The sequence below is a fragment of the Seriola dumerili genome, unplaced genomic scaffold (genome assembly GCF_002260705.1).
Source record: "Seriola dumerili isolate Sdu_G_001 unplaced genomic scaffold, Sdu_1.0 BDQW01000477.1, whole genome shotgun sequence".
In the NCBI taxonomy this organism is placed as follows: Eukaryota; Metazoa; Chordata; class Actinopteri; order Carangiformes; family Carangidae; genus Seriola; species Seriola dumerili.
The window spans coordinates 383,860-408,859 of record NW_019174732.1 but is presented as its reverse complement, the minus strand read 5'-3'; the positions used below and the strand labels follow the sequence as shown (position 1 = coordinate 408,859).

Sequence of the window (25,000 nt, the reverse complement as noted above, 5' to 3'; positions counted from 1 at the left end):
TAATATACAGTACTATACGGTAATATACAGTATTATACTGTAATATACAGTAATACACTGTAATACACTGTAATACACTGTAATACACTGTAATATACAGTAATATACAGTAATACACTGTAATACACTGTAATACACTGTAATACACTGTAATATACAGTACTATACTGTAATATACAGTAATATACTGTAATATACTGTAATATACTGTAATATACAGTAATATACAGTAATATACAGTAATATACTGTAATATACAGTAATATACAGTACTATACTGTAATATACTGTAGTATCCTGTGATACACTGTAGTATACTGTAACATACTGTTATGACAGTGTCAATATAATCAAATCTGTCATGATTCATTCTCTTCAGTACTTGGTGTCAAATGCAGCTCATGGTTTAGTTTGTGCATGAAATGGATCATAAGCAGAGGAGCTTTACACCCACTCCTGCCCTGTGGTGACACACACACACACACACACACACACACACACACACACACACACACACACACACAATAATTACTGCTACCGTGTTGTGGCTTTTTGTTGTCGTGGAGTGAATCTATGGCAGAAATGAAGCTTTGCATTAAATTAGCTTGTATTAGGGAACACACATCAGAGCTGAGTCACTCAGTCCATGTGTAGTGTGATTATAGATCAGGTCTAGCTTCTATATTAATACTGTGAAAGTATCAAAGCCTCAGTCCACAGAGAAATGCACACAGCCTGTATTCAGAAACTGAGCCTTAAAACCAGCCGTCAGGACTTCTGGAACTTTGTGATGTCACAACGAAGCAGTCACCAAGCCCCGCTCATATACAGGTTTAACGTACCAGTGAAATGTAATGTGATTTTCCAGTTGTGATCTCTGCTGTGTAGAACTGTCTACACCAATCCGATCTGTACAGACACATCCAAGCTAACGTGCTAACATGCTAACGCCTCCTTCTCACCACTCCTCTTCTGTCAAACTGTGACCTTTAACTTGCAAAGGTCTGGGGCTTATGGGAAATGGTGTTCATCAGAGGCGGCTTAAAAACCAGAAACGTTAACAAAACCTGAGACGGTCAACCTGAAAACAAAATGGCTGCTGCTCTGACTGTTGCCATGGAGACATACAGACTACAGTCCTTATGTAAACACAACCCCATCTGTCTGTATGATCTGAATGAGACTCTATGACTCACCGTTACACGTGCAGCGAGAGGTGCGGTGGAAGCGCGGCGAGACGAAGCTGACCCGTGGCGTGCTGTATGTGGCCAGGTTGTGTGAGTCCAGGATGATGCTCTGCTCACACTGCGCCCCGCGACACTCCAGCCCCGAACAGTTCTTATCCAAGATGGCTGACACCCTGAGAACCTCCTCCAGCTGCCGCCGCGACGCGCTCAGCTTCTGGGTGAGGTAGGCTGCCTTGTAGTAGCCGCCTCCAGCCGTTTCCACAGCAACGAGCATGTCCAGCTGTTGCGTCCCACCCACCGGCTGCAGACTTAGCAGGTGCAGAGCATCCTGCTGCTGCGACGCCGCGGCTTGCTGCAGAACCTTTAACACGCTCTTCAGGTGCAGCGCCACAAAGTCCTGAGGCGCCACGCTCTCGAAGCGCACCGTCACCGCTTCACGCAGCATCTCCGGCGTCGCCTGCTCCACATGCACACTCACTGGCACAGGCACGGCGAAGCGGCCGTCACTGACGCTGGCGTTGAGGGAGTACCTGCCGGCGTCCAGCCCGCCCAGGGCGATGATCTTCCCATCACGAGGGCTGATCTTAAAGAGACTGCGCTGGGCTGGGGGGGCGTGGCCAAAGGTCAGCGCGTCATACGGGTCAGCGTCGGTGGCGTGCAGCTGGCCAATCACACCGCCGGGAAACTCGTCCTCCATTGTGATGATGTGAACCTCCAGTGGTAACGCCACAGGCCGGTGAAGGCTCTCCTCAATCACCCTGACTGTCAGCATGGAGGTGGAGGAGAGGCGGGGCTTCCCCGAGTCCATCACCTAGAAGGGCAGGGGGAGGAGAGGACCTGATAACATCAGCTAACACTGGTACGGGGGTAAATTATCTGGAAGTTAACTAAAGGCCGATCACAGCCAAGCATCTGGTTTCCTCAGGTCCAGGAAACTTTATTTAAAACTTACTTAAAAGACCAATTACAGCAGAGCAACAGTGAATTGTTTCTGCTGAGAAATTCAACTTTATCTTTGTTAGTATGATGTTTGTGTTCTAGTCTCTTTTTGTAGCTTTCATAACTTTACTTTTTATTTCCACCATTCAAAGACACTTCTAATGAACCTGTCTCATGAGACACGGCTTGTTTTGTCTCATTTTATATTTTTATTTAGAACGTCTGGAGATGCATGAAATTTTGTTGAATAGCCGTGAAATGACAACTAAAGGCATTCTCTTCTCTTCTCTTCTATTGTATTCTACAAACATGAGAAGGATTTTTATACTAAAAACAGTAATTCAGGAAGATTCAGCTGCTGAAACTTCTGTTATCTTTGAACTTCGTAATAAATATTTACAGTGAAACAGACTGTGGGTGTATCCTCCTCTCACTGTGCAGCTGCTTTAAGGAGACGTGTCTCAGACCTGAAACAACGGATCCATGTCAGAGGGTTTATAGACATTAACCACAGTGAACGAGCTCTGGTTGTTTCTGGTACTGACTGTCATTGTGAACAGTTTATTACACTTGTTGTTCTTTGTGTGTTAAAACTGATGGTGAACAGCTATTTGACCTCACCTGTATCTGGATGACGTATTCAGTAGCCAGGTCCCTCCTGAACACCTGATTGGCCACCAGAGTCCCGTCCTTCTCCAGCACGAACTCTCCGCCTTCGTTTCCTGACAGGATGCGAAAGTCGAAGGGCGGGCCGTTGTGGGAGGAGTCCTGATCGATGACTGACAGCTGCAGGATGCTGGTGCCGATTGGTTTGTTTTCCTGGGGGGAGGAGACACCATGAGAGAGACCTGCCTGTGTTCACGTCACTTCATGATGTTTCAGGTGATGATGATATTTAAAGGAAAGTTTATTTACACATTTGATACACAAAGTGAAATCACAGTAATTTACATACTGCTTTAAAGGAGCTATTTGTTTAGCTACTACATAGCTAACGTTAGCATTAGCAGCTGTTTACTAACCAGAGCTTCAGGCATCGTTACAACACAAGAGGTAATAATATATCTGAGCAACTATGTCTTCAGCTACAGTGAGGAAAGTGGAGGCTAGTGGCTAGCTGGTTAGCATGGTAATTTTATTTTAAGTCAACACTGGTGTTTGTGTCCACGTCTGGAGACAGCTGCTGGTGAATAAAGGGATGAAGCTTGATGCTGAACTCACAATGTTTGAGTAAATAGCTGCTAACGCTAACGCTAATGTTAGCTATGTAGCAATAGCAAAACTCATCAATATCTCCTTTAATGACATTAAAAAGCAAAACAAAAGAGTATATTAAAATGTATTATTTCTCAGTAGTCTCCATGTCATGTGACCCAGGGACTCCAAACCAATGCCATATATAACTACACTGTCTTATTTGTCCATAGTTTGATTCTCCTAATCAAACTATGGACGACTCTGATCACCCCCCCTCTGTGTTGTCAGTGAACTTCCTGTCAGTCATCAGGTTTACCTGTATGACGGTGGTGAGGTTGGCGGGGGAGAAGGTGGGCGGGTTGTCGTTGATGTCAGAGATGTCTATGTTCACCATGACGGTGGACGACATGGGGGGGGTCCCACTGTCCAGAGCTCTGAGGGCCAGAGAGTAGCTGGGAACCTGGAGGACAGACACAGTGACGACACATGAACCATGACGAAACAATGGGGCAGTGACATCACAGGGGCAGTGACATCACAGGGGCAGTGACATCACAGGAAGTGTCTGAAGGCATGAAAGGAAGTGCAGTTTATTAGTGGACCCCCGTGCTTTTGTGTAAAATGAGGGTGTGTGAGACACCTCCAATGGAAGGTGTCAGGTTTATGTGATGTTGCTGGTATGATGTCACTATGACATCATCAGGTCTTTTCTCCGCGAGCTGCATCATGTGTGAAAAACAGACGAGACGCCGAATCTCTAGATTATGTGACGTAGCCGTGAGGCGTGAGACAAACACACACACACACACACACACACACAGAAGCTGCTGCAGGGTACTTTTCTGTTTCTCCATGTTGCTTTATAATAAAGAGCTAATGAAGCAGCAGCAAAACAGACAAATAAACAGCTATGACTGCCTGGGGGGGGGGGTGGGGGGGGGGGGGCTGTCTGGTCGGGCCGAGGAGCGGGTAGCTGAGGGTTCGGCGTGAAGAGACGACTTTGAGTGTTGATGACAGAGCCTCATGAAGCAGGGGGCGCGGGGGCCGGGCGGGGCCGGCGGGCGGGGGAGGCGGGGGGGGATGAGGGGGTAACTGAGCAGGGGGGAGTGGGCGGCGGGGTGGGGGGGGGGTAAACAGAGAACTCTTGTATTGGAAATGAGGAGGAAACACACACACCTGAGTATTAATGCATAGACACATGGACAGACACATCAGCATCACTCTTTCACACACACACACACACACACACACACACACACACACACACACACACACACACACACAGGAAGCTGCTGCTCTCTGTGTGATAACCCCAAACAGACTTTCATCAGCCTGAAGCTTTGATCCCCCACACACCCCTGCTCTCTCTTTCTGAGCGCGCTCAGAAGGCTCATCGACCGCACTCATGAATACTTTATGATAGGAATATGAACGTTTGTGAAGTCTTCAAGCACTGCAGAGAAGATGAGGAAGAAGAGGGAGAGGATGAGGAAGAAGAGGGAGAAAACAGCTTGGGGGTGGGGGGGGGGTGGGTGTCTGTCACTCTCAGCAAACACTGTTCATCCCTTTGTGGAGACGTCATGACAACGACACCAACAGACACATGACACAGGAGCGAAGGAGGGAAACATCTACTGAGTAACACAAAGAGGCTGGACTTTAATACTGCCAGTTATAACAGAGAGAGTTAGCATTAGCACAACCGCTAACACTGTGTCAGCCACTGCCAGTAACAAGCTAACGAACAACATAAACAAATAAGAGATGCTAACTACGCTAACAGTCCTGAAAAGATACTAAGACACTACTCAGACTCCTCCTCTGAGTCTGGGTCTGACTGAGGCTCCAACATGTGGCTGAGTCTCTCTGATGTTTCCTCCTCTGACCATCTTGATGCTCTCTGCTCTTTCACCTGTCCACCTGGAGCCAGCAGGTGGTGGGCGGGGCTCCAGGCCTGATCTGGATTTCTCAACCAGGAAGTGAGAGGAGATGAAAACCATGTGAAACTACATATGATTTTTACAGTTTAAAACATAGGAGGGACTTTAACATACTATACATGTCAGATTATATTTAATATTGACCTTATATCTGTTCTGCTGCTCATTGATCAAAACTGACTGTGACTGAGCTGCTGATGCTTTTGAAACTCCTTATTTCTAAGCTGTGTTCGTGTGTGTGTGTGTGTGTGTGTGTGTGTGTGTGTGTGTGTGTGTGTGTCCTCACAGTCTCACGGTCCAGTTGCTTGTTGACCTTGATGATTCCACTGAGCGGGTCAATGAAGAACTGGTTGTCTCGGTCTCCACTGACGATGGAGTAGAGGATGGCTCCGTTCAGCTGACTGTCCACGTCCTCTGCTACCAGCTGCACACACACACACACACACACACACACACACACACACACACACACACACACACACACACACACAGTGAGTGAATGTTTAAATTTTTCATTCTGACCATTTGTTCCTCTTCTGTTCTTCATAAATAAAACAACAACAGTTTTCATCCACAGATCATTAGTTGTTAATTTATTAATAATTGACCTAATATGAACCTTTTACCAAACTGTACCGACCCAAACACAAACAGTGTGTGTGTTCAGGCCACAGTATACTCCCGGACCTGATGGATTAACACAACAATCAGTAACAGTAATCAGCCTGAACACACCCTCGTTACATGGAGAGCAGGTTGTAGATCTGCTGACTGGTAATGACTAAGAATCAGGTAAACAAACTGATCTCCAGAATATAATGAAAGACATTACTATTTATTATTATTTATTATTTATTTAAACAGCAGGTCACTGACTGTTGTTATAACATTATCTTTCTTAAAGTAAAAACATATTATATTTTTATGATTTAAATTATTTTATCTCAAGAAAAATGATGTTACACCTGTTTCAAACTGAAACTTTATTTTAGAATCTAGAAGAAAATATTAACAAACTGAATAATCACATTTGATTGTTTTATAAGTGAATGCTGTTGTATTTCTATTGATGGAAAGCAAATAAAAAATTAAAAAAATGATGCAGGGAAAGCCCGGTCCTGAATCTGGACTTACCTGGACTACAGACTCTCCAATGGTGGCGTCCTCTGACACCACGGCACTGTAGAGGTCTCGGCTGAACATGGGCGCGTTGTCGTTGACGTCTGTCAGGTTTATGTTGACTGTAGTGATGGCGCTCAGTGGCGGCGTGCCACCGTCACGAGCCTCCACCGTCAGGAAGTAGTCCCTGCAGGTCTCGTAGTCCAGAACCTGGGCAACTAGAATGGCACCTGAGGAAGGTGTGGGGCAGGGGGGGCGGGTGGAGAGGACCATGTCATCATGTACATTATTGTGATGAAGATGATGTAGAAGATGATGAAGATGAGCTGGTTGGTGCAGAGGTGTGGTTCTTACCGGTCAGCGGGTGGATGTGGAACTTCCCGTGCTCGTTTCCTGACCGGATGCTGTAGGTGATCTCGGCGTTGGTGCCGATGTCCTTGCTGGCGGCGTAAACCCTCAGAACCTCAGTGCCCACCCCCACGTCCTCCGGCACGGTCGCCAGCTGATCGCGGCGCTCGAACACGGGCGGGTTGTCGTTGATGTCCAGCACGGTGATGGTGACGTTGACCAGCGAGGAGAGAGGCAGCGGCAAGCCCTGGTCAGACGCTCGCACCGTTATCTGATACGCCGGCTGGACCTCGCGGTCCAGGACGCGCTCCAGCGCCACGATGCCCGAAGACTTATCGATGGAGAAGGAACCTCCCGCAGAGTCCACAAGGGAGTAGACCACCACCCGACCCGGACCTGCTGCAGAACCAGAACCAGAACCAGAGGAGAGTCAGGGACACGACTGACTTACTTGCAGTAATACCAGTAATACTAGTAATACTTGTAGTAACACTAGTAGTAATACTAGTAATACTTGTAGTGACACTAGTAATACTTGTAGTAATACTAGTAGTAACACTAGTAATACTTGTAGTAATACTTGTAGTAACACTAGTAGTAACACTAGTAATACTTGTAGTAACACTGGTAATACTTGTAGTAATACTTGTAGTAACACTAGTAGTACTTGTAGTAATACTTGTAGTAACACTAGTAGTACTTGTAGTAATACTTGTAGTAACACTAGTAGTAACACTAGTAGTACTTGTAGTAATAGTTGTAGTAACACTAGTAGTAACACTAGTAATACTTGTAGTAATAGTTGTAGTAACACTAGTAGTAACACTAGTAATACTTGTAGTAATACTTGTAGTAATACTTGTAGTAACACTAGTAATACTTGTAGTAACACTAGTAGTAACACTAGTAATAGTTGTAGTAACACTAGTAGTACTTGTAGTAATACTTGTAGTAATAGTTGTAGTAACACTAGTAGTAACACTAGTAATACTTGTAGTAACACTAGTAGTAACACTAGTAATAGTTGTAGTAACACTAGTAGTACTTGTAGTAATACTTGTAGTAACACTAGTAGTACTAGCAGCAGTGTCACCTTCATCGGGGTCGATGGCCTGGATGCGGGTCAGCAGGGCCTTGGTGGCCGTGTCCTCGTAGACGCTGGCGGTGTACTGGGACAGGGTGAAGATGGGGGGGTTGTCATTCACGTCGGTCACGGTGAGTCGAACCTCAGCGTGGCACCACCTCCCGCCGCCATCAGTTGCCTGGGCAACTAGACGGTAGCTGGGCGTCACTTCATGGTCCAGAATCACAGATGACTTCACCTCACCTGGACAGGAAAGAGACATGAGAGATGGAGTGAGAGAGGAGGTCTGTGTGATCAGCTGGAGGTCATGTGACTCCACAGTGGACGGATCAGTACCAGTATCCGGGTCCATGCTGAAGTCCTGCGATCCAGAACCGTGTAAGGAGAACTGGATCCACGCGCTGACGCCCACATCTGCATCTGTAGCTCCAACCCTCAGCAGCACACTGTTGACTGGGAGGTCCTCTGGGATGGAGGCAGTGTACACCGCCTGCACACACACACACACACACACACACACACACACACACACACACACACACACACACACACACCCTTTGTTAACGTCACTGTTGTTGCAGTTTCCCTTTAATAAGAACAACACCTGGTTTCCCTCCTCACCTGGTCACAGGTGGGGCTGTTGTCATTGGTGTCTATCACTGTGATTTCCACCGTTGCCTGGGAAACGAAGAGTCCATCACTGGCGGTGACGTTGATGATGTAGAGGTTGCGTTCCTCTCGGTCCAGCAGCCCCTTCACATACATCTTCCATTCCCCCTGAACCAAGCCCAGAGCAAACACCCCCCGGTAGTTCCCCCCTGGACACACACACACACACACACACACACACACACACACACACACACACACACACACACACGTTAATGAGCAGCAGAGCAACTGGTTGATCAAAGTGAATTATTAATAATAATATTAGTGGGCTCTTTATTTGACATGGTGGGTCAGTGAACGCAGCAGCAGTGGAAACATGTCGGACCATAATACAGAGGATTGATGAGAGAGCTGGGAGGCTGCTGACCCATTTAACTGGACTGTACAGTCCTCCACTCATCCATCTGCAGACAGGCTGACGGGTGGAGGAAGAAACTGCCTCCAGTGTTTACACAGCCTGACAATACATCACTGTAATGTGAATACAAACACTTAGAAAATACATCACAATTACTCCAGAACACTGACTGACAGTCCACTGAAAATCAAGCAACAATCTGCATGATGATTAAGAACAAGTCACGACAGAAATACATCATTTTAACAAATAAAACAGTAACTCTGTAAAATACGTCCAGTTCAGATAGAACCTGCATTATTCAGTTATTTAAAGGGAAGGAAGAGATTCTTTGAAAGACTCAAAATGAGGTCAAACCAGAAACAGTTTCAGTACAGAAGAACCAGAACCAGACCCTCAGGTCCAGTTCAGTTCAGTTGAGACTACCTGTCCCACAAAGGATTCTCTGGGGTTTTCACCATTAGCTTGAGCACATACAGAAGTGAGTTTGAACAGATCAAAAACTGAGTGTTTAATATTAGATGACAGCAGCTGATCCCTGAGGGGGGGTGCAGCAGGAGAAAGGAGCTGAATTCACAGGAGAAGACCCAGAAACTGAAAAACACTATGATATAACTGTGATCATATAAATAACACAGAAGCTAAAAACTAATAATTATTTATTAAGTTTAAATCTGTGTGAAAATCAAGAGTTTTAATGTGAGAGCTGCAGCAGCTGAAATTTATCTCATGATAAAAAATAAAAAATAAATTACTTTAATGTGAATTCTGTATTTTCTCTGTAGTCATAGTTAGTTAGTTAGTTAGTCAGTTAGTTAGTGAGGAGGGGTTTTATATGACTCCAGAGTCAGAGTTAGCTCTGGAGCTAACTGGCTAACCAACAGTCAGTCAGACCTCCACCTCAGACCTGACCCTGAAGGAGGCTTCACTGCCCTCAACAGCTCCACCTTCCTTTTACCTGAGCTGCAACACCTCTGAGGTCAGGAGGAAGAACACCTGCACCTGAGACACTCAGGGATCAGCTGATGCACCACACATGAACACTCCTTTATTTTTCACTCTTGCTGTGTAGGCCGGTCGTTTGAAAGCCAATAAAAACAATTTAATAATAACAGTGATGATAATGACTTGATCCTTGACGTCTACTGCAGGTAAAAGAGACAGAACCTGGTCATGTGTTTATTAAAGTCAATAGTTTGTGTTCAGTTTTTATGGAGGGAAGTCAGAGTCACTGATGGAGAGAAATATGATATTTGCTCTGACAGGATTTCTGCTGATCACAGAGGTTTTGTGTGTGTAGAGACATGCTCCCTGTGAATCACTGCTTCATGTTTCAGCCTACAGGTGGCAGTGTGGGACAAACAGAGTACAGGCTGCTGAACAGACAGACTCTCTGGACGTCTGTTTCATGACTCTCACTCCATCCATCACACAGGAGGAGTCTGTTCAGTCTGTTTATACTGTTTATACACACACATCAGTGCAGTGTTTGTTCAGGGAGCATCTCTGTCTCTGTTAGCAACTTAGCAACTTAGCCATCAGCTAAAGTGACAGACAGAGGGGTTCTGCTCCGGACTCAGTCCAGCTGTGATTAACGATGGATATGACAGAATAACATACAGACTTTTCCATCAATAATCCGATCAAATGAAAATTGATCTTTTCAAGAAGAGGCAGAAAACCTGAATCCAGAACAGAGAAGTAAGAAATCCTCAGTGTTACCTGGTAACAGGTGAACACAGAGGAGAATCTGACAGGAAACAGGAAGCTTGGAGTGGAGCAGCACTGAGTCTAGATCCAGAACCAATAGACTCAAAAACACACTGTCCCTGCTGCCAATGGTCTGCATCAGTGTCAGTTATATCTTTGATCTTTGCGACACTAAACAAACACACACACTTAAATAAAGTGTGTGTGATGTTCTGTCAGTCAGATGTGATCCAGGCCAGAGGCAGTCACCTGTCGGTCCACCTGACTTCACCTGACTTCACCTGTCGGCCCACCTGGTCTGTCTGAGTGAAGCAGAGCAGCATCAGAGCTGTGAACACAGAGACCTCTGACTCTCTGTTTCGTGTTGTAAACTCTTCGACTCCGTCTTTAACTCTGAATGCTGTTATGAGTACGACATCTTATTGATTTTATGCTTTACGTGTAATCATTTATTTGATTTCATTTTTAAATTTCAATTATTTTATTATTATTCCATCTCATTTTACATTTATGTTTTATGTTCATTTTATGTCTCTTCATGTGAAGCTCTTGGTGCTGTTATTTCTTGTATAAAAGTTGCTGTACAAATAAAGTTTATTATTATTATGATTATTATTTGATACAGTTAGTATTTATCTAACCAGCTGTGGTGTGGCACAGTGTGTTATAATGTTATATTACACACTTCATTACATTACATTACACATACACTTCATTATTCGTTATTTATGTTCTCTGGTAAACAGTTGATGGATCACGTCACAATCAAATCATTAACTCTTCAAATGCAGAAATCCTGATTTAATCATCAAAGAAACTGAGTCCCTAATATTCCAGTAATAATCCAGTAATAAACCAGCTGATTGTAAAATATTCCTCCATGTTGCACCAGCGTCTCTCCCCAGGATAAAGCTGTGTCTGTAGCCGAGCCGACGTGAAGTTTCCCTGTCGAACTGACAAAGGTCTCGTCTCTGTTCTCGACAGCTCGTTTGTTTATAGTGTTTTCCAAATGTTTCATTCTTTCTCTGCTGCTCTGCCCCCCCCCCCAGCTGCCAACTGTAAGGTCACATCACTCACATGTCTGCCAGTTCCTCCAACTGTCAGCCTTATTGTCATTACTGCACCATTAGGGGAAGGATTTCCTTCCCATTAAAAGTCCTTCATTAGTTCTGTCTCCGTCTCCTGTGGAGTCCAACTTCATTATTACCTTCTGGCTCATCAATGAGCCAACAGCAGATCAGCAAAGTCGGTTCTTTGATCACTGTAAAGTGATGACTGCAGCTTCAGCATTCACCTGCTTCTCCTTTTGTTTCCTGATGTTCAGACAGATGTTTTGGAGCCTTCAGTCTTTGTTTTAAAGGGGGTTAGCGCTAGCAAACATCTCCCCAAGAGAGGCTAACGCTACGGCTAACAGTAGGTTTTCTAGCTGCTATGTAACGTAATTCAATCAATTTTCTGTGTTGACTGAAGTTGTTCATCGTCACTTGTTCTTACAGTTATATACAGCTATATATACAGTTATATGTGCCTCCACAGCCTGAAGCTCCTGGTAAATGAACATAAACATGAATATAACCCTGAGTACGTTACTCAACAGCACCGCTGCTGGCGAACATCCCAGAGGGAAACCCTGGACCACCTTGTGAATCTTAACATCTCTTCAAGAAGTTGAAATGCAAGGTGTTGGCAGGAGCTTTCATCAGAAGAGCTGCAGTGGTTTAATTGTCTGACTCTGTTTACTTCTTCTTCGGCCTCTGGAGAACTGGAACTGGGTGAATGTCACGGGCTGTTGAACGCTACTCTGCCATGAAATGTTATCACATTTAACTGCCTGTTTCTCAGTCGGACTTGGAAAGCTGGGATGCGAGCGCACGTTTCTTTGGAAGCAACCGTAGAGAATGAGTGAATTATATACTGGATCACGCCTTTAATTTAGTGTACAACTTTCCCTCTCATGTTTATTCATGGCTGCAGCGACGGTGAGGAGCAGCAGAATACTAACGAGTCTGACGACTGTATCTGGAGTAAACTGCTGAGCCAACACACACACACACACACACACACACTGGTTTACAGCCTTGTTAATGACTGTGCACAGATGGAGCACAATACACAACACAACAACAAAAGTCAGCGTCAGAGCAGGAAACTGTGTGTCCTCTACGTAAAGCAGAGACGACTGGTGTGTGTTCAGTGTCTCGGAGTACAGCAGAGTTTACATCCTGTCCAGACCTGAAATAACCATCCACCCTTTTATTAACTGTAACTGGGATCTCTCCACAACCTCAGACAAGCTGCTCCCCCCGAACCACAGTTTACAATCCCTGACTTCAACTAAAGCGTCACTGCCATGTACAGACGCCGTGGAAAACAAGAAGGTTAAAAACACTGCGGCTCTATTTCTACAGTCTACAGCTCATGGTGCAAACAGGGGCGGAGCCACACATTGTAAATATTCAGGGTTTAGCCTAGGGGTGGGTGATATGACGATATTAGATCATGAAGGATTACAACGTGAAGATGATCTTTCAAACTGCAGAGATCGTGGGATCGTCTCGGGCACATTCTATAAATTGCAGTTCTATGCTGATGCACCGACGCACCAGACGTATTGACGTCGTCAACCTGACCGACCAGTCATAGCGAATTACGGGCAGTGACGCTCTTTCCTACCCGCCTCCTTGTTTGTGTGTGTAGCGGTAGCACATGGAGAGCGATGGCTGAAAGCCAAACGGAGTCGGTCGCTAAGAAAACTTCCACCTCCATTATATGGAATTGGTTTGGATTTTCCGCAACTGATCAAGCGCAATCAAATGTAATTTTGCAAAGTTTGCACAGAAACCGTTCGCACGTCGGGTGGTAACACGACGAACCTGTTTAATCACCTGAAGAGGAAGCACTAAAGCACTAGCAACTGCTGCACTAAAAGAGATAACCACAGTCACTTTAGTTTGTATTTTTGCGTTTCAATAAGCTATTTAGTGTTTTGATAAATAAATCCTGTTTAAATGACTGTCAGTAATGTCTTTGATTGATATTTTACTTTCTGTTACTTTTGCAAGAGTGCACTTTATTAGGATGTTGTTGTTGTTTACCTTAAACTTTACGTTGTTTGCACATGCAGGCAAAACTGCGACTATTTGAAATAAAATCTGTTAAGAAAGGTTCTTTGGTCTAAATTGTCTGTTTTTCTTTTTCCAATTTAAGATTGTGATAAAATCGAAATCGTGATTTTATTTTTAAAAAATCGTGATATGATATTTTTGCCATATCGCCCACCCCTAGTTTAGCCCAAACGAAGGGGCTGAAACTGAAACCATCACATGTCCAGTCCTGACCAGTAAGTCCAGTGAATTTACCAGGTGGTAAGAAAGAAGCTTCTCTGCATCCAACGCTGTGAGACACACACAAAGGATGATCTGACTTTCCACACCTCATTTTAAAGCTCAGCTCAGCTGGACAGGAAAATGACAACGCTGTCAGTCTGAAACTAGCAAAGACACCTGCGTTGCGCTTTACACCAGATTTAAGATCCTGGGATTGGACGTTAAAAACAAAAACCCTTTGTTATTAGATATAATCCAGAATCGTCCAATCTCAAGATCTGTGGTGACACAGCTGCAGAGCATTGACAGATCTACAGAGGGACTCACCGGTGATGTGGTAGCTGACTTGTCGGTTCACGGTGGAGCTGTCATCGTCTCTGGTGTTCAGCACGGCCACCACCTCGCCCGGCGGGTCGCTCTCCTGAACTGAACCGAAGTAGTGCGGCTCCAGGAACCTGGGCGGGTTGTCGTTGATGTCCGACACCGCCACAGTCACGGTGGTGGTGCTGGAAAGAGACAGGGTTTCCCCGAGGTCTGAGGCCACCACTGTGAATGTGTAGGAGGGATTGGTCTCGTGGTCCAGGTCCTTGCGTGTGGAGATCCAGCCTGTGTTGCTGTCGATGCTAAAGGTGCCAGTCAGTGTGTCTGAATCCCCCTCCGACTGGATCAATGCCCCCAGACTGTATGTTACCTGCCCATTGGCCCCGGAGTCCGGGTCTAGAGCCTGGACTTGAATTATTGTGGTTCCGATGGACATTCCCTCCATAACTGTGGCCTCGTAGGAGTTGGCCTCAAAGGCTGGTTTGTTGTCATTCAGATCCAACACTTTGACCTCGACATCAACAGAAGTCACAGAGTCCAATTTAGCCTGTTGAACAGTGGTGGTGACTTTGAAGTGGTAAGATTTGATCACCTCATGGTCTAAAGGTTTATCAAGCTTGATCACACCTGTGTCCTTATCCACCACAAACACCCGGTCCTGGTTGTTTTCTCCGGTCTCTCCGTTAACCAGGGCAAAGGCAGCAGAGAGTGAGGTATATCCAGGAGGGGTGTTGAGGCGCACCGTGCCTATGGCTGAACCGATGGGCGTGTCTTCTGGCATGCTGAATAAATACTGGTGTTGGCTGAAGGAGGGAATGAAGGCCTCTGGAGAAAGAACGTGGATGTAGACAGACACCAGAGAGTGTCGCACTGGATTTCCTCCGTCCACAGCCTTCACAAAGAAAGATAACACCGAGTTCCTCAAGTGGCTGAAGCTTCCTTTAGTCACCATCCAACCATTGTCCGGGTCTATCTCCAAAATGTCCACCACTGGGACGTGTGCCTCGCTGTAAAGTGAGTACGTCACTTTGGCATTGGCGCCATCATCAGGATCATAAGCCTGAATCTGTGTCACCAAAAAGCCTTTAGCCACATCAGACTTGACTGAGGCTCTGTACTCAGTGGCGTGGAAGCGAGGTACGTTATCATTATCATCCAACAGAGTCACTTGTACTGTGCAGTAAGAGCCACGTCCGCCTGAGTCCTGGGCTGCCACCGTCAGAACAATGTCCTTATTGGCTGGGTCCTCGCGGTCGAGCTTTTCCACAGTGGTGATCTGACCACTTGAATCAATGCTGAACTGGTCCTTCCCCACATCATTAACAAAGGAGTACGTGATGTGACCGTACAGTCCAGGGTCTGCGTCTGTTGCCTTCACCTGGAATTAGAAAAACGAGACATGAGTGTTTTGTGATCACAGTACGATATAATCGGCGTGGATTGCAGCAGCACTTACCTGTATGACTTTGGTTCCCACAGCCACGTTCTCTCTTAACTCCGCCTCGTACGTACTCTGCCCGAACACTGGGCTGTACAGGTTGGCTCCCAGCACCTTCACATGAACCTGTGCCGTGCTGGTGAACACCCCATCAGACACTGACACATTGAGGCTGTAGGCCGGCTCCATCCTTTGCTTCCGGTGGCTGGATAGTGTGATGATTCCTGTCTTCTTGTCGATGACAAAGTTCATCCGTTCATTTCCTGACAGAACACTGTACTCCAACTTGTCAAAGTCCGAGCTGTCAGCGTCTGAGGCCTGGACGCAGGTCACAAAGTGACCTCGGGGTGCCAACTCGTTCACATACGCCTCATACAGCAGCTGGTTGAACACTGGAGGATTGTCGTTCATGTCATTCACCATAACTACGACTGACACTTCACTGCTCAGGGGTGGGAAGCCATTATCAGTGGCCCTGACGATGAAGTCATACTTCTGGACGAGTTCATGGTCCAGCATTCGTGCCGTCAGGATTAATCCACTGCTGCTATCAATGTGGAAGTAGTCTGTACTGTTATGTGTGTCAGAGAAGATCTGGTAGCGGACAACATTGTTCTTCTCTGAGTCTTTGTCAGTGGCGATAACTTGAAGAGCTGGAGTTCCAATCATGGCTGTTTCAGACAGAACTACCCTGTAGGACATTTTCTGGAAGATCGGCGGGTTATCGTTGACGTCCTGGATGACCACGTCAACGTCAACCTCGGCACGCGCTCCAGTCAGATAGTCTGTAGCTCTGATGGTCAGGTGGTAAGATGATGCTGCTTCATAGTCCAACGAGTGGATGACACTGATGACTCCAGTGTCAAAACCGATGTCAAACTGAAGAGACGGGTCTCCATCAACGATGGTGTAGATGATGTTTTGGCCTTCAGGACTCGTGGCATTGATGCCAAGGATAGGCGTGTGCACAGCCATGTCCTCATTCACAGACACAGAGTAAAATGATTTGTCGAAGACGGGCATGGCTTTGTTGACCACAGTGATGGGGAACTCAATGGTAGACGACAGAGGTGGATAACCACCGTCTCTGGCGTATATCACCATCTGGTACTCAACATTGGACAGGTCGGACTCAAAAGCCCTCTTCAGGCTGAGTCCACCTGTCTGCCGGTTGATCTCAAAGTGACCATGGTCATCCTTGAGATAGTACGACACCTCTCCATTAATCCCTTTGTCACCGTCGACCGCCATGACCCTGAAAATCGGTGATCCCGGCTCAGCTTCAACCTGAACAGCTGCGTAATAAGGAAGCCCAACGAACACAGGGGCATTATCATTTATGTCCTCGACTTGGACTCTAACCATGACTCTGGCCACGTGCAGACGGTCGTGCTCCCGCCTTGCCTCGACAACCAACTCGTAGAACTCTTGCTCCTCACGGTCAAAGGGTATTCCTGTGGTCTGGATCACGCCAGACGTAGGACGCATCCTGAAGCGGGTACCAGCGTTCAACAAGGTGTACTTCAACGGTTCATTGAGACGGTTTCCCACAGCGTTGACCACAGCCACTTTGGTAACATTTGATATGTTCTCTTGAATAGATGAAGAGTAGATGCTGTGGGTGAAGCTGAGACCAGAGTCCAGAGCTTCTCGGACCAGAATGGTCACTAGAGCCATGCTGGAGAACTTCCCGTCAGAAACTTTGACACTGAAGCGGAAACGTTCTTTGGAGAAGTTGTTGTTTTTGACAATGATGACTCCACTGGAGGGTTTGATGGCAAAGTGCTCCAGCACTCCATCAGTCAGAGAGTAGGTGAGCTCTGTGGGAACATCTTTGTCAGGGTCGATGGCTGAAACCTGCAGAGCTTCCACTCCCACATAGGTGGGCAGCAGCAGGACAGTTTCATAGGCATTCTGGGTGAAACGAGGTGGTGAGTCATTTGTGTCAATCACTTGTATAGTGACCTCAGTTGGACTGTCTGCCGTCAGCTGTGGCATCCCGTTGTCCCTCACATGAACATGGAAGTGGAACGTGGCAAATGTCTCGTGGTCCAGATTAGCTATGGTTCTGATGGAGCCAGTTCCTGAGTCCACCGTGAAGAACATCTTTGCAGTGTCCTCAACGATCTGGTAGACCAGCAGAGCGTTCTGGTTGCGGTCGGCATCGGTGGCCTTGATCACTAGAGGTGAGTCGTCCGAGTTCAAGACCACACTGTTGACTGGTGCTGCCTCACTGATGCTACCACGATAGTGCAGCAGCTGGAACACTGGAGGGTTGTCGTTCTCATCCACCACCTGGATCAACAGAGTAGCGTTGGAGGCCATGCCAGCCATGTTGGTAGCCTGGACGATCAGGGTGTAAGACGCTGTAGCCTCAAAGTCCAGAGGCTTCTGGGTAGTAATGACTCCACTGTACTGATTGATCTGGAAGACGTGGTCAGTGTTGCCCTGCTTGATGTTGTAGGTCAGGGTTGACTGACTGACCGCACTGACTGTGGTGACGGACGTCCCAACCACCGCATTCTCTGTGATCTCAGCTTGGTACTCCGGCTGAGGGAACTTCGGGCCAGCGTTGTCAGAGAGGGTGACGGCAATACGCACTATAGTGGTGGTGGACAGGGGGGGGGAGCCGTTATCAGTGACTCTGACTGTGAGAACATAATGGCCAATGCTGGACAAGTCCAAGTCCCGTGCAACAGTGATGATCCCCAACACTGGCTCAATGTGGAAAGCATTCCCAGTGTTCCCTGTTGGAAAATCAAAAATAAAGAAATTGTTCATCCTTTAGATTTTCCTTAAAGTCCAACCTAAGATTTCCTTAAAATAAAAACTGTTGCACAAAACCCCCTTAAGACTTCTCCTTAAGGTTTCACTTAAGTATTTAAACTTTTCTCCTTATCTTGGCTTTATACTTCAGGAATCACTTAAAGTAAGTTAAGACCTTCGGAGTTAAACCTAAAGGTTCCTCTGACTTTATCTGAACCTCAACATGTCTGAGTTGATGTTGATCAGTGAAGAGGATGAACGTCCCAACAAGAGTTTGACCCTGATGGAGCCTCCACCAGAGGAACTGATTTATTGATTTATCTCTATAGATCTGATCAGCATCAGTTTGTGATCTGATCACAGATCAGCTGTCTCTTCAGCTCCTCTGCAGTTCATGGTGCTCTGTGGTTTGATGCTTCGGGATCTTTACAGTCAGTTACTGGTGAAGTATTTCATGTTGATCGATCAGCTGTGTGAGTGTCAGACGCTCTGACTGTCTGCTGAACACTGGGCTGAAGTTTCCATGACAACAGGAGGAGAAAGAGCGGCAAATGTCATTTTTTTAAGACATTTTTTTTCTTCTGGCCAACTTTGTGAGACGATACAGGTGAAATGTTCACAGGTATCACAAGTGCTAATGCCAGCAAACAAACGGTCTCCATGGAAACTGTAGAAAACTAGAATTTTACCGCTGTAAAATCTCTCACTGCTGCAAATGCCTTAACGTTTTATCTTGACAGAGGAAACCTTTCAAGACATTCTGTGCAACACCCTGAAGTAACTCCCTCAGCTAAGGAGAAATTCAACCTTAAATGTCGACTTCAGTAGAAAACTTAAGGTGTTTTGTGCAACTGGTCCCTGGTATTTAATTCTCAGAGGTTTAACCTGCTTCAATGGAGTAGTGCAGCTCTGCGTTCTCTCCTTTGTCTTTGTCCAGGGCGGTGACCTGGACCACAGCTGAGCCCACTGCCGCTGACTCATACACCTGGCCCTCATACAGAGCACTGGTGAAGATGGGCACATGGTCATTTATATCTTCCACCTCTATCAGCACACGAGCCAGGTTCTTCCTGTACGGGAACTCTTGGTCCTTCACCTGTGGAGAAAAACAACAACGACAATGAGAAAGCTGTGAACTGAGACTGGAACATCTGAAATCTGCCGAGTGAAATCATTTTACAAACTTTAACAGACACAAAAATAAACATTCACGTTCCCCAGGTTTCACATTTATAATAGCAGTTTCCTGGTGGATACAGAAATCAGTGGGAACCTGTCGTCTTTCCTGTCATGAGGTGTAGACACTGCTTCGCTGCACGGTGTAATTACCTTAACTGCTAAATGATGAGTTCAGGCTGAATGAGAGCACAGACTTGGAGACTGCCTCTGGCTCTCCTGCCGCTCCATATACGACACACAGGAGCTCGACACTGGGAAATGATTTCCTCCTGATAAACGTCTGTTGTTGAAGGTCAGTCACCAATAAGAGTTTAACAGCACAGATATCTGACCTGTGTCCTGTCTTATTGAAGAGCCTTGATTTTATAACAGCGCTTTAATCAGAACCATTTCTCCACACTTCACCGGCTGAAGGAGAGACTTTCAATCAACATTAATGGACTGCTTGATTTTTTCTTTTAGAAAATCAATATCTTGTGGAATAAAGCACCTGGCGGCAGAGAGAAGGTGATGTGGCAGGTTGTGAACAACATGATGAACTGAGACAAATCACCGTTCTGATGTTTGATCACATTGATCATTGACCCACAGAAGAAGAAGTATCAAGGTCCTCTAACACCTCCATGAGTTCAGGCCTGCACCTGGTACAGCAGGATGAATGACCTCAACTAAGACTCTAATTCTATTAGCACAACAATGCAGACCAGACTGGACCCTACACAGAGTCACAGCTGTTAGCACACGATGCTAAATATACGTGACTGGCAGAGACATGACTTATGTATCAGACATGCAGCAGCTGATGGCGGACTGAAGCGGCGGTCTTACGATGACGGTGAGGATGTGCTGGGCGCAGGCCTCGTGGTCCAGCCTGTGAGAAGTGTAGATGGTGCCCAGGGTCGGGTGGATGCGGAACAGACGCATGCTGTTGGGGTCTATGGAGCTCTGCAGGGAGTAGGTGAGCCGGTGGTGCTCGTCACGGTCCGACGCCAGAACCTGGACCACCTCTGTGTCAGGGGGCGTGTCCTCAGATATGGTGACGTCATAGGTAGGCTGGGAGAAGATGGGAGCGTTGTCATTGTTGTCCATCACAGTGATGTGAACCTGGAACAGGTGGAGTATCCACAGAGACAAAGAGGAGATGAGCCGAGTCCTGTCATCCAGGTCAGTCTGACATTTTTACACTTTTCACAAGTTTGTTGAAAATAAAAGTTGAAAACACGACCATCATTACATTACCAACACAATATACTGATGACACACATTAGCTGAATGTAATTTGTTCAGAGTGAGCTGCCCAACCGTTGCCCTCTTGGCAGTGCCTGACTCCGCCCCCAACTCCTAGCTAATCCAAATACGGTCAAAGAGGAGGGGCCTGTGTGGAGCTGAGACTGTGGTGCATACGCTCACCCACCTGTCACTCAAAGAGGCCACGCCCTCAATCCTTCATAACTGTAGTCCTTAATAAAATGTAAACAGGTGAGTTATATAAACAGGTGTCATGAAGGAGGAAATTATCTCTAGAGACCAAAACAGTTTCTGTACCAGGCTGTAAACATGTTTATTTCTGCTGTAAAGTTGGACATTTTAACATGGGAGTCTATGGGGACTGACTCACTGTTGGAGCCAGACTCTAGTGGTCGTTAGAGGAACTGCAGCTTCTGGTTCTTCACTGCTGATGCTTCATGTTTCAGTCTGGAGGTTGATGCTTGGGAGGGAACTTAAAAAATTCAGATCGGATTTTTTTTTATATCACTTTCTTTTACACTTAGATTTTTCTACAACTATGTGTCTCAGGAAATAATGTTTGGATGTTGACGTAATAAATCCGACATATTTATGGTCAGTGATATGGTCGATCAGTGAGTTTGTGCAGATGCACGATCTGAACCACAGACGTGTTGGACTGTTTCTGAGCTCCACTGAGAGTCTGTCACTCCTCTTATTACAGCCCACTCTGACCAGTTCCTGGTTGTATCACAGGTGTTTCATCTCCATAGCAACATGATGGTCAGTTGTACATCAGTAATGTTTCCCCACAGTATCAGATCAGAATCAGTTTATTATCAGTGTGTTCACTGACTGAGGATCAGTGTCACCTCCTCTCTCTCTCTCTCTCTCCTTCTCCCTGTCTCTCCGTCCTCAGTGTGGACACACTTATGTAACAGAGTGTGTGTCACTGAGCTCTCTGCTGGTGTCAGTGGTCGCTGCGTGTCCTGACTCATGGGAAGTTCCTGAGTCACAGATGACTGGTGATGAAGCCCAGCTGAGTCAGGACAACACAAGAGGAGAGGAGAGGGAGGGAGGGAGGGAGAGAGAGAGAGAGAGACAGGTAAAGACAGACAGACAGGTAGGAAGTGATTAAACGTGAGCGCCGTCAGAAGACTGCTGCTCTCCGCTCTCTGACCTGCTGACTGGCTGCAGCAGCTCATCAGCACCTGCACAGGTGAGTGTCCGGTCCAAAACAACACGTCGCCGTGTGAAACTGTTACAGAGCGAGAGACTGAACGACTGATGACGAACATGATCAGTATCAGTGATCGTGACATCACTATCAGGGTCCTGATGGACAGTTTACTCAAGCTAATTCATAAGTTCTAAAGTATATTTCATGAGTCCAATGAATATAATTTAAAATAAAACTTAAAACACTGCGTCCACAGACGGACAGATTGTTTATCTATAATTAATATGAGTGTCCATCAGGATCTGGAGCAGATGGACTGTCTTGTGACAGCTCTGAGGTCAGAGGTCAGAGTCTGGGCCTGTGGGCTCAGATCCTCCTCTTGTCCTCCTGTCAGCTGTGAAGTGAACAGTCACATGCTGCAGGACGAACGAGGCAGACACTCAATGAGAGAGAGAGAGAGAGAGAGAGAGGCAGAGCGAGGTTAATGGAAATGTTTTTGTTGCTGACGGCCGAAGAACGACGCAGCTGAAAACAACATGACCTGATTCTGTGACGTAAACTGATGTAACCCAGAACAGGAGAGGACACACACGCAGGTCTGTGTTCACTGCACCGGGTGTGTCTGTAGGGGGGGGGGGTGTTTCACATGTACGTCAGGCACATATGGTCTGCAGTACATCCCTGAGAGCCTGAGCCCCCGCAGACTGACAGATGACGACACAGAGGACGGCCTCCTCTTTACAGACGGAGGAAACCAGAGGAAATCATGACTTAAATATCAGATATGATATAATGCAACTTACAAAATCAATAATGAGGAAAAGAAGCTGGAAAAAGTTTGTTACTAATTATTCTCATACATACTTGATAGAAATGTCAGTGAAACATCAGACGATCGTTCAGCAGCACACATGAAACTGTAGCAGGTCGATATTAAAGCTAATATGAAAACCTCTTATTTATTAAATACATGTATTTATTTATTTCATTGTGTGTGTGTGTGTGTGTGTGTGTGTGTGTATGGGTACTTGAGAGTATAGATATATATATCTACATGGTATGGAGGTCACAGAATTTGTGTCAAATGTTTAAATCACAAGAGATTTGTAATGTTTCATTGACATTAACAATAAAGTATAAAAACAAAAAGACATTTTGATCAGAAAAGAAGAAGAGGAGGAAAATAAAAGATGGAGGCTTCAGCAGCTCCAGGCTGTGAGGTGACAGTACGAACCACTGAGCTACCAAGATACACCAAGTGAACTCTGCAGAGATTACAAAGCACAGAATAACAGCAGCAGCAAGGGGGGGGGCAACATGCACCATCCACACATCCAGAATAAGGAGCCTGAGATTTGTTCTGATTCTTATCCAGAGCAAACACAGAGAGCAGCGAGGGGAGACGGAGACAGAGCTGCCAGCTCACAGGCTAAATATAAACCTGCTGCAGTTCAACGGTGGAGACGGAGTGACGCCACGCTGACTCTCCATCTGGGAGGAACTCACAGGTGTGTGTGTGTGTGTGTGCAGGAGTGTGTGTGTGTGTGTGTGTGTGTGTGTGTGTGTGTGTGTGTGTTGGTGTGTGTTGGGTCTGCAGGAGTTGTGTGTGTGTGTGTGTGTGTGATGTGTGTGTGTGTGTCTGGGCAGGAGTGTGTGGTGTGTGTGTGTGTGTGTGTGTGTGTGTGTGTGTGTGTGTGTGTGTGTGTGTGTGTGTGTGTGTGTGTGTGTGTGTGTGTGTGTGTGTGAACAGGGAGCATGTGAATGAAATAAAAAAACAAAAACACAGAAACCATTGAAAAGGATCCAGTTCACAGTGACATCAGCAGCTGACTTGAGGATTGATTGATCAGGTGAACATAATAATATTATTAATCAGCTGCACAATAATCAAAAAATCATATTGAGTAGTTTTTCATTTTCACTGAAAAATAAAATCTAAAAATGATGTTGATGTGATTTTTGTTCCTTTACATCTGGAGAATCTGATCTGTAGGTCGGGGCGTCGCTGTAGCTCCACAACACTGATGATGTTAACAATGCTAATGCTAACAATGCTAATGCTAACAATACTAATGCTAACAATGTTCAACAATGTGACAATTTTATCTTCATCAGAAATAAAACTGCAGCTGCGGAGATTTGGATTTTACACTTGACCATATTCAGATTATTATATTATTATATTTAGAACAATTGTGCAGCTGTAATTATTAATATAAGTGTTTTTGTTGACATGTACTTCCTGTAGCCAAGCATTATAAGCCTGTCGAACACTCAGCGTGGAAACACACCGTACCTGTGTGTGTGTGCTGCTGCTGCCGTCGCTGGCCTGCACCGTCAGGTTGTAGAAGGAGCGCTGCTCGGCGTCCAGAGGTTTGGCGATGATGATGGTGCCCACGGCTTTCTCTACGTCAAACACACTGTCACTGTTCCCACCTGCTCCACACGAAGGGGGGCACACAGGAGAGAGAGGCACAGTCAGACACTGGGGCGATCAAGATGTCTGAACACACACACACACACAAAGACACACAAACACACACACACTCTTTGACTTGTCCTGGAGGGTGTGATGAAGTAGAGGAGGGAGGTATGGTCGTGACGGGGTTAAACCCCCTCCACACACACACACACACACACACACACACACACACACTCCTGCACACAAACAGTCAAAAGCCCAAAATCACAGCAACACAATGGAGCACGAGCAGTGGCCATGCAAGCACACAACTACACAAACCCTGTGTGTGTGTGTGTGTGTGTGTGTGTGTGTGTGTGTGTGTGTGTGTGTGTGTGTGTGAGAGAGGGTGAGGTGTAAAGGGTGAAGGTTGAGGTGTGAAGTGTGAAGGGTGAAGTGTGGAGGGTGAAGGGTGAAGTGTGGAGGGTGAGGTGTGGAGGGTGAGGTGTGAAGGGTGAGGTGTGAAGGGTGAGGTGTGGAGGGTGAGGTGTGAAGGGTGAGGTGTGGAGGGTGAGGTGTGTAGGGTGAGGTGTGAAGGGTGAGGTGTG

At 46.1% G+C, this 25,000-nt stretch overlaps 1 protein-coding gene across 1 annotated transcript in view; it reads right to left on the bottom strand.

Annotated features, from left to right (window-relative positions):
* The window catches only part of fat3 (FAT atypical cadherin 3), an 85,903-nt gene that overhangs the window by 18,428 nt on the left and 42,475 nt on the right, over positions 1-25,000 (bottom strand). The window contains exons 7-20 of the mRNA XM_022763487.1: positions 24,288-24,427; positions 20,413-20,688; positions 19,291-19,501; positions 15,658-18,386; positions 14,208-15,579; positions 8,436-8,632; positions 8,151-8,304; positions 7,824-8,057; positions 6,737-7,126; positions 6,398-6,612; positions 5,550-5,687; positions 3,640-3,783; positions 2,748-2,945; positions 1,197-1,998 (exon numbers count right to left, since the gene is read on the bottom strand). Coding sequence (XP_022619208.1) covers positions 1,197-1,998; positions 2,748-2,945; positions 3,640-3,783; positions 5,550-5,687; positions 6,398-6,612; positions 6,737-7,126; positions 7,824-8,057; positions 8,151-8,304; positions 8,436-8,632; positions 14,208-15,579; positions 15,658-18,386; positions 19,291-19,501; positions 20,413-20,688; positions 24,288-24,427 — 7,200 coding nt within the window. The remainder of the gene's footprint in view (positions 1-1,196; positions 1,999-2,747; positions 2,946-3,639; positions 3,784-5,549; positions 5,688-6,397; positions 6,613-6,736; positions 7,127-7,823; positions 8,058-8,150; positions 8,305-8,435; positions 8,633-14,207; positions 15,580-15,657; positions 18,387-19,290; positions 19,502-20,412; positions 20,689-24,287; positions 24,428-25,000) is intronic.